Raw genomic sequence first — 18,090 nt, 5'->3', positions numbered from 1 at the left:
GGACACGGACACACACACATACACACACAAAGTCATCGTAAACCCTGGATTTGGTAAAGCCCCAAGGCAAGTTAAAGTCCTGAGAAAATGTGAAACCTCAAACCAGTGCTGCGTAGCAAGGAATGCAGCTCCAAGCCACCGCTCCGTTCACGTGTTGACATATTTTTAGCATGTTGCAGTGAGCGAGGGATGAAAAATGAAAAAAAAAAAAATTACCATATAGAGCACGAGAGCATATGAGTCACAGCTTGCTTTTCTTAGCTCTTGTCAGATGAGCAGGAAAGCAGAACACGGCTCATGACTCCATCAGCCCGTGTTCATTTCAGTCTACAGTGTCTAATCAGAAACGATGACGAAGGAGATGATGTTTCAACCCAGGAAATGGAAAAGTCTGGTAAACACAAGAAAAAAGATTGAAATGCGTCCAAATCGGCATCAGTTCAAAGTTTTATGATGTCGTACGGTGTTCCCGCAACATGTAATGCATGATCGATATACTACATATCTACAAAAATATTGTGCTGCCTGACCTTTCCGTCTGTGGTTCTTCTCCAAACCGTTGCCACACAGTTGAAGGCACACATTTGTTTTCTTAGCCACAAAATGTATGTGAGGTGAGGAAGCGTGGGCTGAAATTAGCGTTCGATTCAATCTTAAGGTGTTAGGGTTGGAGCTCTAAAGCAGGAGATCTTCCACTCCAACCCATTTAAAGCATATCTTCATGGAGCTGACTTTTTGCCCAGAATTATAGTTTCTCCTAGTTCAGGTGAATTTCATGCTAGCACCTATAAAGAGATTGTGGATAAAACAAAGAAACAACTGATTATACATAAACAATGGGTTATAGACCAATGACGGGTAAAGAAAAGGACCAAATCCAAAGCAATGGCGTATAAAAACTATGTAACCGAATCATTTCAATCAGTGGTTACTATGGAAACCAAGAAGCAACTTAACTGGTGACTAATGAGTGTTGTAGGTTGATTATAGTGAAGATAGTGAATACAATGCAGGTCAATGAACAATGGCATGCGTCCATGACAAAAGTTGTCCCTGGTGATGGAAGACAGAGCAGATCGATGACACAGGTCAATAATTTAAGCAGTGCAGTATAATCATGTAAGACAGATCAAGTTGGCGGGGTGAAATAATTGTTTTCATTTTCGGAAAGAAAAAAATTCACTGATCTAAGATGTTATGTCTCTGCAGGTTTAGTGTGGATGAAGGACATACGTGGAGCATCCACAATTTCACCAGCACGTCGGTGTTCGTGGACGGCTTGCTCAGTGAACCCGGAGATGAGACGCTGGTTATGACGTGAGTCCTGACCTTTGTTCCTTACCTGTGGGATCTCTTTTTGATCCTCACATGCCTTGTCTACCTCCTGTACTCAGAAGTTCCTTATCTCCAAAACCTTCCAAGCTCATTTACCTGTCTTTCATTCCTCAATTAGCATCCCCCAGATCCAACACAGTTGCAGGACTTACGCCTTTGCCTGTCCATTTTCTGTCCCCTTACTAACAGATATCTAGAGTTTACCTCAAATACAAACTCTTGCTGATCTCCAAATGTTACCTTCATTTCCCCTCACTTTTAGTTGTTTCCACGAATCTGTCCCTCATATCAACCTCTTTTTATTAGTCTTCAATTCACTTCATTTCAATTGTAAGTTTGTCTCTAATAAGTGAGCCGGTGGCGACTGTGGCAGGGAAAAACTTCCTGACATGGTAAAAGGAAGTAATCTTGAGAGGAACCAGACACAAGAGGGAACCTTATCCACATCTGGGTTGCACCGAATGTCTGTTAATTACAGCTAAACAATGTTAAGGTGTGCAGTGATGATGATCAGATGCAAACTGTAGTCCTGAGTCAGTGTAGCAGACTGTTGATATTATCTACAGTCCAAATCCAAATCCTTAAAGCTTCTGTGTTACTCCGTAATTGTATAGATCCCCAGGCAGTAGATGTGAAACCATCCCCAGCTGCACAGAGTGGCCTTCAATTGAAGAGTCCACCATCCAGAGGCAGGTCGGGACAAAGTGGGCAGATCTAAAGAGAGAGGGGCAGGAAGAGTGGTCACTGGTACTTAAGGAGCTTGTTTAACTTGACCGAGAGAGAGAACTACTTATTGTGAGAGAGAACTAAGTCTACTTATTTTTGTATAAAAGTTAAGGACACTGTGCAGTTTGGGAATGGCGTGACTCACTATAGCAGCAGAACACATCTGGTTTTGCTGAAATATACAGCTGGGTATCATCAGCATAGCAATTAAACCAAATACCATGCTTATGTATAATTTCACCCAGAGGCAGCAGATATAAAGAGAAAAGCAGTGGGCCGAAGACAGATCCTTGCAGAACACCAATCTTTACCATTTACATCAATAAACTGATAACGATCAATTAAATAAGACCTGAGCCAGGAGAGAGCTGTTCCCTTTAACCCAACATTTTCTAGTTTAGCAAGAAGGATATATTGGTCAATGGTGCCAAAAGCTCTACTAAGGTCAAGCAGCTAGCAGGTCAAGAAGTAAGGAGACACAACCCTGACCACACCACTAGCTCTTTTATGGGCAAACTGTCTCTATCTTTCTGTTTTTTTCCCCCATTGGTCTAGTAATTCACTTGTTGTCCCCTGTCATGTCCACCACTTAAGATACATAACCTGCACATTCACTTATATTTAATTGAAACCTAAAACTCATCTTGGTTGTTACATTCAACATCTGCTCAGAATCTTTATCTGTCTGTTCTATCGACCTATTCACCCCTGTCCACCCAATTTCATCCATTCCTCACACACTCGTTAGTGGAAAATCTACACCAGTCTGGTCATTAACAAGCATTTGTTCATTAGCTATAAATGTACCTCAATTTCATTTGTCCTCACATCTTCACCCCTCACTTCCATTCACTTCTCAATTCTACCTGTTTGTCCATCACTTTCTCCTGTCTTCTCCTGTCTCCCCTATTCTTTCATCCCTTACCTCCATTAATTCATTAGGACAAATCTTTTATGTATCCCTCAATTCCCTCAACTCTACCTGTCTGTCAATTACCTCCATTTGTCTTTCTCTGTGATTCACCTGTCCTTCACCATTAATTAGCCATTTTGACAAATCATCTTTTTTGTTTTATCTTTGTAACAGGTTGTTATCTCTACCCATCTGTCCCTCACTATCACCTCAATCTGCTTTTCCTTCTCCTCCACTTTTCCATCTGGTTCTCACATTTACCAGTCTGTCCATCACTATCATTTCTATCTATCTTTTCTTCTCCTCAACTGCCTCCAATTCCATCTGATTCTCATATCTATTGTCTGTCCCTCACCATTTGCATCATCTGCTTGTCCCTTTTCCTGACCTGTCCCCCAATTCCATTTGATACGCATCTCTGCCTGTCTGTCCATCACCATCACCTGTTTATCTGTTGTACATTATAACCAGTCCCACATTTCCACGCTGTTCCATTCTGGTCAGCTATCTTTTTTCCTTCCTACATCTCCACCTCAAACTGTCTATCAGGTTTTCCCAAATCAGTCCACCACCTGACTCCATTTTCCCAATTCGTCCATCAAATTCATTCCCCATTCAATCCGCCTGCCTTTTACTAATTATCTGCATCTGCTCTTAAGTAAACCAGAGTCTCCATCTGGAAGATAAAACACGTCTTGAAGAAACATTTAGCGCTCTAAAAGCTGCACTGCTCCAGGAGCAAATCAACATCTGGCGTGATCAAAGCAGCAATCAGTTAGCTCCTGAGCTTTCACAGATTCAACTTGAGCTTGTGTCTGTTTGCTTTTCTGAAATACCTCCAGCTCTGAGACCATTGTACCTGAATGAGCTTAAGTCTCCACAAAATCTGGTGGAACATCTTCCCAGAGACGTGGAGGTTATTCGCACAGCAAATAGAGACTAAATGTGTGACGAGATGATAAAACAATCTCATGGTCAGGTGTTTTGTATTTATTATATGGAAATTGCTGAGTGGGCTGCTCTTATAGGAAAGCTTTCAGCCCAATCAGGATACAGACTTCACCAGTGCTATGTTGTAACATTCAGTGAAATATGTGAGAAATAATTTACAGGATTCATAGCAGATATCTGGCAGTTCAGCAGCAGGCGGTCGAGCGATGTTTTGGCTGAAACTTCAGTAGTCATTTTAAAGGAAAGAGAAGCGCAGAAACGTTGGCTTGGAGATGTTTTGGCACTGAGCTACAGTTCCTACTGTACTGCTACTTCAAATGAAAATACATAACATTTCCACTGTAGACATTTTGTATCGTAAAACATGAGCTAGCCATGTTTATTTTCAAACTGTAGCCGTGTGTAGGCAGAAAAGGGGAAGCTTTGAGGAGATCTTCTTGCTTTTGTTGATGTGGTGCTTAGGAAAGATGATTTGTTTCACAGAAAGAGCACCCTCAGCCTTAGCCTAAACATATGCCTCAGCTTCAACCTCATTCTCAACTTCAGTGTCAGCCTCAGCTTTAATCTCTGTATCAGACACAGCCTTGTTGTCAATTTCAGGCTTAGCCCCATTTTCAGTCCCATTCTCAGCCTCAGCCTCAGCCTCAGTCTCAACCTCAGACTCAGACTCACCCTCAGTTTTACTGAGACCTTAGTATCGGCTTCAAACTCAGTCTTAATCTTAGCCTTAGTCACAGCCTTAGTATCATTCTCAGCCTAAACCTCATTCAACATCAGCCTCAAGCTAAGTCTCAGCTTCTTCCTTAGTCTTAGGCTTAGTCAGAGCCTCAACCTCAGTCTCAGCCTCAACCTCAGTCTCAGCCTTAGGCTTAGTTTCAGCCTCAAGTCTAAGCTTCTTTCTTAGTTTTAGGATTATTCTGAGCCTCAATCTCAGTCTAAGCCCCAGGCTTAGTATCAGCCTCATCCTTAGTCACAACCTTAGACCCAACCTTAGTCCCAACCTTAGTCTCAGTGTCAACATCAGCCTGTAACTCAGCCTTACTCTCATTCTCAGTCTCAGTCTCATCCTCAGTCACAGCCTCAGTCTCAGTCTCAGTCTTGTTCTCAGCCTCACCTGTAGTCTCAACCTTAGTTTATCTGTCAGTGTCACCTTAGTCTTAACTTAACAGCCTTGGTCTATACCACAGTCTCAGCCTCAGCCTAAGTCTCAGTCTCTGTCTCAACCTCAGCTTTAGTCAATGTTTCTGTCTCCGTCTCAGTCCCACCTCAGACCTGTAAGTGTTTCAGCCCTCAATCTTAAGCCCAGAGTGCCCTCATGTGGCTGCTGTTTCCTTCAAACAACAATTTGAAGAAACATTTAACAGCGCTGTTCACTCTGGCTCTGTTCACGTGTGCATGAGCAGATGTGTTTTATTCACTGCATTGTGTGTGTGTGTGTGTGTGTAGTGTGTTTGGTCACATTAGCTATCGTTCAGACTGGGAGTTGGTGAAGGTGGATTTCCGGCAGGCTTTTCCTCAGCAGTGTAATGAGGATGACTACGACTCATGGATACTCACAAACCTCCAGGTATCTAACACCTCTCACATCTCATACCTGTCTGTCTCTCTCACATCTCATACCTGTCTGTCTCTTTCACGTCTCATACCTGTCTGTCTCTTTCACGTCTCATACCTGTCTGTCTCTTTCACGTCTCATACCTGTCTGTCCCTCTCACATCTCATACCTGTCTGTCTCTCTCACATCTCATACCTGTCTGTCTCTTTCACGTCTCATACCTGTCTGTCTCTTTCACGTCTCATACCTGTCTGTCCCTCTCACATCTCATACCTGTCTGTCTCTCTCATGTCTCATACCTGTCTGTCTCTTTCACGTCTCATACCTGTCTGTCTCTCTCACGTCTCTTACCTGACTGTCTCTCTCACATCTCATACCTGACTGTCTCTATCTGCTGTCTCTGTCACACCACATACCTGTCTGCCTTTATTTTCTGTCTCTCTCACACCTCACCTGTCTACATCTACTTCCTGTGTCTGTCACACCTCATACCTGTCTGTCTGTACTTCCTGTTTCTGTCATACCTCTCTGTCTCTACTTCCTGACTATATCACAACATAAACCTGTTTGTCTCTACTTCCTGTCTCTCACACCTCCCCTGTCTCTGTCTGTCTATGTCTGTGTATTCCTCTATCTATCTGTATTCAACTTCTCTGCATCTCCATTTGTCTGTCTGTCTTATTACATGTCTCTCTGTTTATTTGTCTGTTTCTTTGATTACCTGTCTGTCTTCCTCTCTTTTTAATTCCTTTCTTTTGTCCACTTCCTGTCTAAGGGTTCTCATTATTTTGTCCTTCTTCAGGGAGAGAGTTGCATCATGGGACAGCAGCGAATATACAGAAGAAGGAAGGAGTCGTCTCTGTGCGTTAAAGGGAAGAGCTACACGTCTGCACTAACGGCTAAACCCTGTCAGTGCACCGAGAAAGACTTTAGCTGGTAGGCAGCTAAAAGAAAAACAGGAAATAATAAAATATATATAAGAAGATTAAATGCAGATATAAATGTGTGTGTGTGGTTGTGTGTGTGTGTGTGTGTGTGTAGTGATTATGGATTTGAGCGCAGCCCGAAGGCAGAGGGTGATCGCTGTACCCATGACTTTTGGCACGATCCGGAAGTTCCGCCCGAAAACTGCCATTTGGGACAAACCTACCAGACCAGCACCGGGTACACACACACACACACACAAACATCTACATTTACACAAATCCCAAGATCTGCATGTCTGTGTGTGTGTGTGTGTGTGTGTGTGTGTGTGTGTGTGTGTGTGTGTGTGTGTGTGAGAGAGAGAGAGAGAGAGAGAGAGAGAGAGAGAGAGAGAGAGAGAGAGAAAGAGAGAGGTGTAGTAAACATAGTAAACAGAGCATGACTGCAGCATAGCAAGCTCTCAACAAGGCCTTATATCCTACTAACAGCATACACACACACACACACACACACACACACACACACACACACCCACCCACGTCTACTTATACACCAATACAAACACATACATATAAAACCCACATCAACTACACATCTAACACATGACACACAATACACACAAACACACACCAGCAATTATACATACAACATCTATCATTAAACCAATACACACAAACACACACAAAATGCATACACACATACACTAACACACACAGATTCACACAAAATCCCCAATCCCCAACACATACATACATACATACATACATACATACATACATACATACATACATACATACATACATACATACACACATGAAGCTGATTCTATATGGGAACATCAAAGGATCTGTACTGAATACTAATGAGAAAAAGCATTAGATGTGTTTAAATCATTCAGCATGTGTGTGTGTGTGTGTGTGTGTGTGTGTGTGTGTTTCTCAGCTATCGTAAGCTCATCTCCAACGTGTGTGAAGGAGGGATGAATAAAGAGGAGAGCAGAAAGCAGCACGTCTGTCCTCTGATGCCCCCTAGAGGCCTCCAGCTGGGCATCAAGGGGCAGATGCTCACTGTGGCGCCTGGTGATGACATCACCTTCATGGTCCATCAGGAGCGGGTGTGTATGTGTGTGTCTATGTCTATGTGTGTGTGTGTGTGTGTGTGTGTGTGTGTGTGTGTGTGTGTGTGTGTGTGTGTGTGTGCATTGATGATGGAATATACAGTGTATGTAGTATATATTTATTTTCTAATCTATAGCCCCTTCTTCAAATTATTGACCACGCCCCCTCCTTTAATCTGATGCTGTAATGTGTGCCATGTGATGATTCAAATAATAATCAATAATCATAATTAATTAATGTGTTTATCATATTGTCCAAAAACTATTGGGACACCAACTTTTTCACTTATATGTGGTTCTTCCTTAAACTGTCACCAAAAATCTGGAGGCACACAATTGTATAAGATTGGATGCGGTAGCATTGCATTTCCAGCATGACCCAAAGAAATTTTGCCAAAAATATTTTTTTTATTCTTTTATTTAAAATACATCGAATCGTCTTCTTCTTTCGGCTTCTCCCATTAGGGGTCTCCACAGCGGATCATCTGTCTCCACCCCCCTTTTCCTCTACATCTGCCTCTTTCAACTACCTGCATGTCTTCCCTCACCACATCCATGAACCTCCTCCTTGGTCTTCCTCTTTTTCTCCTTCCTGGTGTCTCCATCCTCAGCATTCTTCTACTGATGTCCCTCCTCTGCACATTTTCAAACCATCTTAATCTCACCTCCCTTGTCTCCAAAACGTCCTACATGTGTTGTCCCTCTAATAAACTCATTTCTAATCCTGTCCATCGTCGTCACTCCCAACAAACATCTCAACATCTTCAGCTCTGCTCCCTCCAGCTCCACCTCCTGTCTTTTACTTAATGCCACTGTCTCTAATCCATACAACATCTCAGGTCTCACCACAGTCCTATAAACTTTCCCTTTCACTCTCACAGATGCTCTTCTATCACAAATCACTCCTGCTATCACTCTTCTCCACCCACTCCAGCCTGCCTGCACTCTTTTCTACACTTCTCTAACACACTCTCCATTACTTTGCACTGTTGACCCCAGGTATCTGAACTCCTCCACCTTCTCCACCTCTTCTCCCTGTAACTGCACCCCTCCACTGCCCCCCTCTCATTCACACACATGTACTCTGTCTTACTCCTACTGACTTTCATTCCCCTTCTCTCCAGCACGTACCTCCACCTCTCCAGGCTCTTCTCCACCTGCTCACTACTCTCACCACAAATCACAATATCATCCGCAAACATCATAGTCCACAGAGACTCCTGTCTGACCTCGTCCATCAACCTGTCCATAACCACAGGAAACAAACAGGAAAGGGCTCAGAGCCGATCCTTGATGCAGTCTAACCTCCACCTTGAACCAGTCTGTCGTTCCTACTGCACACTTCACTGCTGATACATGTCCTGCACCACCCTCACATACTTCTCTGATACACCTGACTTCCTCATACAATACCACAACTCCTCTCTCCACCCTGTCATACGCTTTCTCTAAATCCACAAAATACACAATGCACCTCCTTTTGTCCTTCTCTATACTTCTCCATCAACATCCTCAAAGCAAATAAGGCATCTGTGTTGCTCTTCCTCGGCATGAAACCATACTGCTGCTCACAGATGGTCACCTCTTCTCTCAGCCTGGCTTCCACTACTATTTCCCATAACTTCATGGTGTGACTGATCAACTGAATTCCCCCTGTAGTTACTGCAGGTCTGCACATCTCCCTTATGCTTAAAGATCGGTACCAGCACACTCCTTCTCCATTCCTCATGCATCGTCTCACCTTCCAGAATCTTGTTAAACAATCTTGTTAAAAACTCCACTGCATCTCTCTTAAACATCTCCACGCTTCTACCGGTATGTCATCTGGTCCAACCGACTTTCCACTCTTCATCCTCTTAATCGCTGCTCTCACTTCCTCCTTACTAATCCTATCCACTTCCTGCTTCACATCTCCACACCATCCAACCTTCTCTCTCTCTCATTTTCTTCATTCATCAGCTGCTCAAAATATTCCCTCCATCTTCTCAACACACTCTCCTCACTAGTCAACACATTTCCATCTCCATCCTTTATTGCTCTAACTTGTATCACATCCTTCCCAGCTCGGTTGCTCTGGCTGGCCAATCGGTATAAATCCTTTTCTAGTTCAAAAGATATGGTGTGAAAAAAAAAAAACTACAGGTACAAAATAAGAGTATAATGTTTTAAAAATCCATAGTAGGACACTACAAAACATTTGGGAAAAAAAAAATGTAATAAATAAAGCACACAAGACAAACATGCATTTTTGGGGCAATTAGACTTCAGGAATATATGATTAAAAACAAACAAATAAAAAAATAGAATCAAATACAGACAAAATAATGGAAATTAATTGTGTTCAAATAAATTATAAACAAAAATATTCATATAGAAATCTTTCTTCATTCCTCCAACCAAAAAATACATTCAATAGATTCTACTAAATTAATACTTCATTGTGTGTGAGGAAAACAAATATTATTAGACAATAAATATGTATCAAATGAACAACTGATAAAGAAATATATTATATATTAATATTTGATGTAAAAAATCTAATGTTTATATTTATTATTTTTTACTTTTATACAAAAAGGATGAATATAATTCGCTCTGTCTCTCTCTCAGGGTGATACCAGCAGTACCCGGTACCAGGTGGACCTCTCTGACGGAGTCCGTGCGATCTATCAGAACCTGACGGTGACGGATGAACCGATCCAGCATCGCTACGAGAAGCCGGGATTTTATCGGGTCAGCGTGAAGGCGGAGAACAGCGAAGGTCACGATCAGGCCACGTTGTACATCCGGGTCGCACGTGAGTCACGTTACTCGGGTTCCTTCCTGATCATCCTGGTTTTTCTCCATAATGCTCTGCCAGCAGGGAGCGCTGAAACACTGAAGATATTGAGCTAGAATGTGGTGTTTGATGGGAACGTTAGAATACACAATGTGGCTGATGTTTCCTCACACATCATTAGTTTCTTATCCCTCAGAGATGTTGTGGAATATTTACTGCACACTTGCCTTGCTGGTCTCAGACGTATCAACGTGAAGGTAACATGTTCTTGTCGGGTTTCTCAGTGCCTCTACAGGAAGTCCATCTGGAAGTGGTGCCCATTGCAGGAAGGAAACAGGAAGTGAACCTGTCAGCTGTGGTGCTTCCTGAGAACTCGAACCTCACCGTGTACTACTGGTGGATTGGCGATGAAGTACAGGTGGACTTTTGTTTTTATTTCATCGATGAATCAGGTTCAGTTACAGTTTTTCAGTGACGTCCTCATAACGCTGCTTTCCGAAAGCTCGTGAAACCTGTGTTTATTACCGAGAGGAGAAAATCCTTTCCAGGAGCGAATGAAGGAATCATTAAAACATAAATACAAAAATCTGAAAATGAACATATTCTGAATAAAAATTGTGTGGAAATTAAAAAAAAAAGAGTATTATTAAAATATGCATTATGTTTAAGAAATCATATGAAAATGACCTGTTGATAAAAGATTTGTCTAAAATACGATAAGTACAAATGTAGAGATGTTGCATCCTGGGAACACGTGTGAAAAAAAGTAATAAATAATGAATATAGTATTATAAATTATTAATTAAAAATAAATAATACATGAGCTATGATATAAAATTCATAAATATGATATTAAATAAAAAAAGAATAAACTGTGAATACGAATTAAATATAATATATATTTTTTATTCTTTCAATTTGAGAATTTTTTTGAATTAGGAGTAAAAACAAAATGTATTTATTTTGTTGAGAAATAAATTGTGTGAAATATGGTATATATACACGTAGACATGTGACATCCTGGGAGCACAGAAGAAAAAAAAAAATATATATATTCAATTAAAAAATATAAAATTAAATCGATTATAAATAGGATTTTGTTAAAAAAAATATTTATACAAATGACAAATATAAAGGAGTAAAAATGTGTTAGTTATTTGTAACTAATTATGTAAATTCTTTAAATAAATTAAAAGATTTGGCAAATAAAAAAAGAGTAAGAAATATGCTATTTATGTGTTATTAATTGAATAAAATAAACAAATCATTTAAATACTAAAAAGAATCAATCATGAAAATGAGCCCATAATAAATCGGTAAAAAAAATACAAAATATGAGTTAAAAATGGAAAATAACAAAAATTCTGATAAAAAAAAAAAAAAACTTTTTTAAGGTTTATAAATAAATACAATAATTTACTATAAAGATAAAAGTGTAAAAAATTTAAACCTACAGGTGCCTTTTCATTTTTTATCATATTTAATTGATTGATTTATTATTATGATTTTTTTATGATAATATATTTAGCAGATTATTTGAGGTCTCATGAAAACGCAATATTGTATTTTTTGTGTGTGTTTTTTTTGTCCCTCACAGCCGAGGCTGACTTTGGAGAACAGCATACTGACGAGTTTTTCGGAAGTGGGTGAGATCTCCGTGACGGTTCAGGCTTCTAACGGCCGCTCCACCGTGCAGGACAGCAAAACCGTACGGGTTTACGGTGAGACGGAGTTTATTTATATCCTGTATGTCTTACTTTCAGCATTCACACATGTACATACGTTCCCATAACACTATCTACAAATGTTCTTAGATATTTCAAACGGCTGAGGTTTTCAACCCAGGGTTCAATTAAGAATCAATGTTTCTAGTGGTGCACGTTCCTCCTCTTTTCCACCTGCATACAAACATCCATCCTGTTCTGTATCATCTTGAATCTGGAGATTTGTAGCTCATTCAGACACAAAAGTGTTAAAAAGATGAAGTGAGGACGTTCCTGGAGTGCAGTCAGTGTTCGTGCTCATCTCAGTAGGGTTGGTGAAGATCTTCCACCCATGTAAAGCTCTTCATCTTCATGGTACTGGAACAGATTTGGGTCTCCTAGATGGAATATACTGCAGTGCCAAAAGTATTGGGACATGTCACTTTTTTACTCTTATGTGCTTCTTGCTCAAACAAATGCTTTCCATGGGTTGAAAGTGTGTGAAAGATCTCCTGCTATAGAGCTCCAACCCTATTGTACATATGAATGTCCTCAGTTGATCTCACCTACATCATCTTGAGTGTGCTGTATCATTGCTAACACTAGTGTACATGAATGAGCACGAATCTCAACAAACATCTTTCCAGAAGAGTGGAACTTAGCAAAGAATGGAGACCAAAAAAAGCACATACTGATCTTACGGTTTACGTGTCCACAAACTTTTGGCCATAAAGAGAATTTGTGTGTTTATTGTTGTCTCTTTGTTCTGTCAATCCATCAGATCACTTCCACGTCATTCCTCTTGGCTTCAGTCCCAATTTGGACCGCTTCAATCCAAACATCCCAGATTGGAGAGAGGATGTAGGGAATGTGGTGACCAAGATGTTGGCCAAGGTTTCTCTCCTCACACACACACACACACACACACACACACACACACACACACACACACACACACACACCCACAAACACACACAATGTTTTCATACTTAAAAGCCTCGTACACATTGCAGCATTATACTGTACGTGTTCCGATGTCCTAAAGGTTCTCGGATGTTTTCCAGATCACAGGACTTCCTCAGGACTCCATGGTTGCCATGGTGAAGCCAGGGCTACCAACCAGAGCGGATTTATACTTGTTGCCAACGGAGGACACGCCCACCGCAAGGACTGGTTTTGCAGATAAGGTATCTGTGGAAACGCACCCACAACCCGCTCTCTGTAGTGATTTTTGGTGTTATGAAGATAGTTTTGCAGGTGCAGTTCCTGGTGTATGCACTGGGTGTCACTGCAGTACAATATTATGTGTAAACTAATACTAATAGGTTGTTTTACACATGTCCCACGATATTATGATATCTACTTTGGGATTCTAGGAAAAAGCAACCAACCCTAGCGACAAACGGCAAGCTAATGTGTGTGTGTGTGTGTGTGTGTGTGTGTGTGTGTGTGTGTGTGTGTGTTCTAGCGCTTGTCCACCATAAAGCAGGCTCTGAGAGAGAGTAACATCAGCTTCCTCGTGCGAGGTGGACTCAGAGTGCTCGTGACCCTGACCAATCCTGATGCAGGTACTGTAACACCACACCAATGTTCATAATATTTCACCATGTTTTTGAGTATCAAGTTTTTTTTTAGGTTTTTTTTAATCCTTTGAGTCCAAATAAGACTTGTATTGGACCTAGTGCACTTTGTGGCATGTGGAACACCATTATTAATACCCTATGAGTCCAAATAAGAACTATATTGGTCTTTGTGCACTATGTAGGGTCTTTACAGTTTTTTTTTAATATTTACATGTTGATCAAATTATATTATACTGATTTCACCTGAATAGTTTTAACCCCCCAAAACATCTCAGCATCAGTTCATTGCATGCAAAATGGTTAAATTGGAAAAGCACTCTGAAGCACATTCTGGTCAGGTGTCCAACAACTTTTGTTTAAAAAGCGTTTTTTTTTCCCACCACACTTGATCACCGAGGTGTAAATCATTACTGGTGTGTGTTTTAAGGGCGAGTAACTAGTGACATGTCGTCCAGAGCAGCAGCAAGCGGTGGGTGTTTTTTTATCTCTTATCTCCACCAAGCTTCTCCTTTTTATCCTCCATTCTTTGATCTTCTAACTGGAGCTGGATCGTTAGCATTGGTCCTCAAAATCCGGTTAGAATATCAGCGCTGAGGAAAGTAAAGTCTTCAGGATATTCTTTTAAACTTTGAAACTTCTCTTATTGAGTGAAGATCTAAGCATTTGGAGATGTCCTCAGGCTTAGATCCAGAGTCTTCAGTCATAACTATGACTTGAACTTGGAGACGTAAACCTGTTCCAGCATGACAATGTGCTGAACGCTAGCTACATGAAGATCAGCTTTCCGTGGGTTGGAAGTGTGTGGAACATCACCTGCTATAGTGCTCTAATACTATTGAGATGAATGTGAATGCTGACTGCACCCCAGGCCCCCTCATAATCATCTCACAAGGACCTCTGTTTTAAACGTGTTTTGAGTGCCATCTAGTGGTGGTGGGTTTAGGCAGAGGGCATGTTTAGGCATGACAGAAAAAGTCTAAACCTTTAGGAGCCCAATTCAGAAAAAAAGCTATGCAGCTCTATCACTCTTCTGGTTATGAGGAGAGTTAAGGATAATGTATTAAATGAAACAGGTTCATATCTGTATATCACTCAGGTTATACTGTTTCCTGCTGTGCTTTTACACACACAGCAACAAGATTTCTTTTATCTGCATATTAGTGGAGTTAAACAGCACTTATTGCTTCAGTTTCCGTAATTGAGGTGATGTTATGAAGGTTTTCTGTGATTGTACTGAAAAGGTCCTGATCTGAGTTTAGTATCTCCAGTGCTGCTTAAAGCCTCATTTAAAAGTCATATATTATAAGAATATAGATGCTGTATACATTTTATGGCTACAATCAGCCGAGGTTTTGCACAATGACGTGTACTTAATTGTGCAATAGATTAGGTTCATGTTTATACTTGGAAGGAAGCTCAGAAATGTCTCCAAATGTGGTCTGCTCTGAGAACATGTTTCACTCATCCAGTGACGGTCGCTGAGGGGATTAAGTAAAGAGTCTTGTGATAAAAATAATAACAGGAACATTATAGTTATAATAAATCATAGTATTTTGGATACTTAAGTACATTTGAAGGCAAAAACATTTGTACTTTTACTCAAGTGAAAGTTTAAAGGGACACTTTTACTTTTACTGGTGTAATAATTTACCGAGTGGATCTACTTTTTCTCTACTACATGCTCTGTGTAGTGCGTTCACTGCTGTGTACTACACTGTTTTCACTCTTTGTGTGAATCAAACTGCATGAAGATAGAAATACATGACAGAGTTGGAAAAAAAAGTGTGTGTGTGTGTGTGTGTGTGTGTGTGTGGGATTAAGGGTGATGGGTATATCTGCATGCTGTAAGATCAATTACAAATATCACAAATACTTAGTGTGACGTTTGTGTGTATGTGTGTGTTTTGGTCCACAGGTTCTCGGATCGGTGCCGCAAGTCCTGGGTTCTGGGCTTTGGCCGGCGTTCTTCTCATCACCTTCATCACCACAGGACTCTTTCTCGTCTACAAGTTTAAAAGGTATATTTCTATCGTATAGTGGTGTAACAGTGCACACATTCGTACCGAACTTTCTCACTTTTTGTGTGCGGAACACAGTTACAATCCGAGTTTCCGCAGGAACGTATTAAATGATGGACGGCAAGGTTGTTTAGTCTCTGCCCCGCAGTTTAAACACATTTTTTATTTTTTTTTAATAAACTTGAAAAAATTGAACTTTAAAAAATTAAAAATTAAACGTAAAACACACACAAATCTAAATTAATTTTTTTAATCTAAAAAACTTTTCCATTTATTTGCATTTATTCAATCAATATAATTGGTGTTTTTCCCAACATCTTCCCAGTCCCTGGTTGTCTAGTGGTTAGGATGCGGCGCTCTCACCGCTGCGGCCCCGGTCAGGGAACCAACCCCAGCCACTCTTAGTGCTGGTCCCAAGCCCGGATAAATGGGGAGGGTTGCGTTAGGAAGGGCATCCAGCGTAAAAACGTGCCAAATCAAACATGCAGAGGATCCGCTGTGTTGACCCCTAATGGGAGAAGCCGAAAGGAAGGTTTTTTTAGTAGAACATCTTCCTGAAACAGTGGAGGTCACTGTGAGAGTCTCAATTTAGAACGGGATTTTTGAAAAAGAAGCAAACAGCAATCTTCTGGTCATTGTCCACAAACTTTTGGCCTGCTGAATTCTGGATTGTGATTGGTCAGGAGGTGTTGATTAGTTTCCCCATAGGAACAGCACAAAGTATAATGCAGCTCCATAGCACCAGTTTATATGAAACGCCCCGATTCTAATGCGATATCGTTTCCATAGCAACGGAGACTCGGAAATCCCCGGGCACCTTAACGAGTTGTTCTCTGGTTGCAGGAAGCTGCCGGGACGTAACGTGTATGCCCAGATGCACAACGAGAAGGAGCAGGAGATGACGAGCCCCGTCATTCACAGCGACGACACGCAACACATCATCCAGGGGGAGGAGTTTATCGACGACGACCTCGACTCTCAGACGCTGGGGAACGGCCGAGGTACGGCCCTCAGAATGGGATGGTAGAACATCCAAGCTCAGAAGATCCACCATCCTGATTTCGTTCATTCGTCTGTATAGGTAGCGGCGTTGCTATGGTTACGGTGTGCTGTAAATGAGGATTGTTTTTGTTTTGTTTGGAAGGTAATCACTCGGGCGTCGTGCTGAGCATCACATCGAGGGAACTCCATGGATACCTGAGCAGCTGATGCTCTTTAGCGCTGCCCACCAGGAAGGAGGCTGCTTTTAACTCTGCACACCTGAATGGACAACGGCTTTTAGGCCACGCCCACTTATGACCCTAACACGCCCAGACAGGAGGAAACGGGAAACTGCACATGTTAACCATCAGCACAGCAACACCTCACTTATCTATCTATCTATCTATCTATCTATCTATCTATCTATCTATCTATCTATCTATCTATCTATCTATCTATCTATCTATCTATCTATCTATCTATCTATCTATCTATCTATCATCATCCCTCACTCATCTGTCTGTCTGTCTGTCTGTCTGTCTAAGTATCTATCTCATCATCTATCATCATCCCTCTTTCTCTCTCTCTCTCTCTCTCTCTCTCTCTCTCTCTCTCTCTCTCTCTCTCTCTCTCTCTCTCTCTTTTTTTTCCTCTTAATTCTTGCCAGACACACACACCCACACACACACACACACACACACACACACACACACACACACACACACACACACACACACACACACACCATGTCGGGTCAGTCCATTCTCCGTCTCCTTCCCTTTTCTCCCTCCTTCCTGTCTCCTGGGACAACGAGACGTCCACAGCACTCACGCTTTTACTGACGCCCAGGGACCATTTTTACTTCCTGTCACATGACTGCTCAGTGCACTCTGATTGGCTGTCTCAGAGAGTCCACTACGGAACCCAGAGGTCACCTTTTTTTAGATGTCTGTGGTGGTAATGGTGGTTTGCGTGTGTGTGTGTGTGTGTGTGTGTGTGTGTGTGTGTGTGTGTGTGTGTGTGTGTGAATGATGTTCAGAAGTAGCCATGTTTATACATACAGCCAAAGGGAACCCTAGACAATAAATTCCTCTGTCTGTCACTTCTTTCTCCTTTCATCCACATTCTCAGCTTCTGATGCAATAACGTTTCACGTGATTCTGTCCACAAACGGATGGAAAGATCTTCCTCACTTACACTGCATGGCCAAAAGTTTGTGGACACCTGACCATAAGATTGCTATGTGCTTCTTTTTGAACATCTCATTCCACATTGAATCTCCATTCCCTGCTCTTATAGCCTCCACTCTTCTGGGAAGATGTTCCTCTATATTTTGTTGAGATCTATGCTCATTTAGAGACGAGGGTGTTAGTAAAGTTAGGTACTGATGGAGGTGAGATGAAGTAAGGAGGCCTGGGGTTCTGTCAGCGTTTAGATTCATCTCATGGTTTATAGCTCAAATTTTCCACACAGACCCATTGAAAGCAGATCTTCATGGAGCTGGT

At 41.3% G+C, this 18,090-nt stretch overlaps 1 protein-coding gene across 1 annotated transcript in view; it reads left to right on the top strand.

The window, feature by feature from the left end:
- sorcs2 (sortilin-related VPS10 domain containing receptor 2) overlaps positions 1-17,687 on the top strand; it is a 151,815-nt gene extending 134,128 nt beyond the window's left edge. The window contains exons 14-27 of the mRNA XM_083542625.1: positions 1,210-1,317; positions 5,372-5,492; positions 6,283-6,416; positions 6,522-6,644; positions 7,347-7,518; positions 10,132-10,318; positions 10,585-10,718; positions 11,898-12,021; positions 12,785-12,897; positions 13,068-13,190; positions 13,472-13,571; positions 15,502-15,604; positions 16,448-16,605; positions 16,749-17,687. Coding sequence (XP_083398751.1) covers positions 1,210-1,317; positions 5,372-5,492; positions 6,283-6,416; positions 6,522-6,644; positions 7,347-7,518; positions 10,132-10,318; positions 10,585-10,718; positions 11,898-12,021; positions 12,785-12,897; positions 13,068-13,190; positions 13,472-13,571; positions 15,502-15,604; positions 16,448-16,605; positions 16,749-16,813 — 1,765 coding nt within the window. The 3' untranslated portion in view covers positions 16,814-17,687. The remainder of the gene's footprint in view (positions 1-1,209; positions 1,318-5,371; positions 5,493-6,282; positions 6,417-6,521; positions 6,645-7,346; positions 7,519-10,131; positions 10,319-10,584; positions 10,719-11,897; positions 12,022-12,784; positions 12,898-13,067; positions 13,191-13,471; positions 13,572-15,501; positions 15,605-16,447; positions 16,606-16,748) is intronic.
- Positions 17,688-18,090: the final 403 nt, after the last annotated feature.

The sequence above is a fragment of the Silurus aristotelis genome, assembly GCF_946808225.1.
Source record: "Silurus aristotelis genome assembly, chromosome: 5".
Taxonomy (NCBI): domain Eukaryota; kingdom Metazoa; phylum Chordata; class Actinopteri; order Siluriformes; family Siluridae; genus Silurus; species Silurus aristotelis.
Note: the sequence above shows the minus strand (reverse complement) of the source record. Positions and strands in the feature narration are given on the sequence as shown.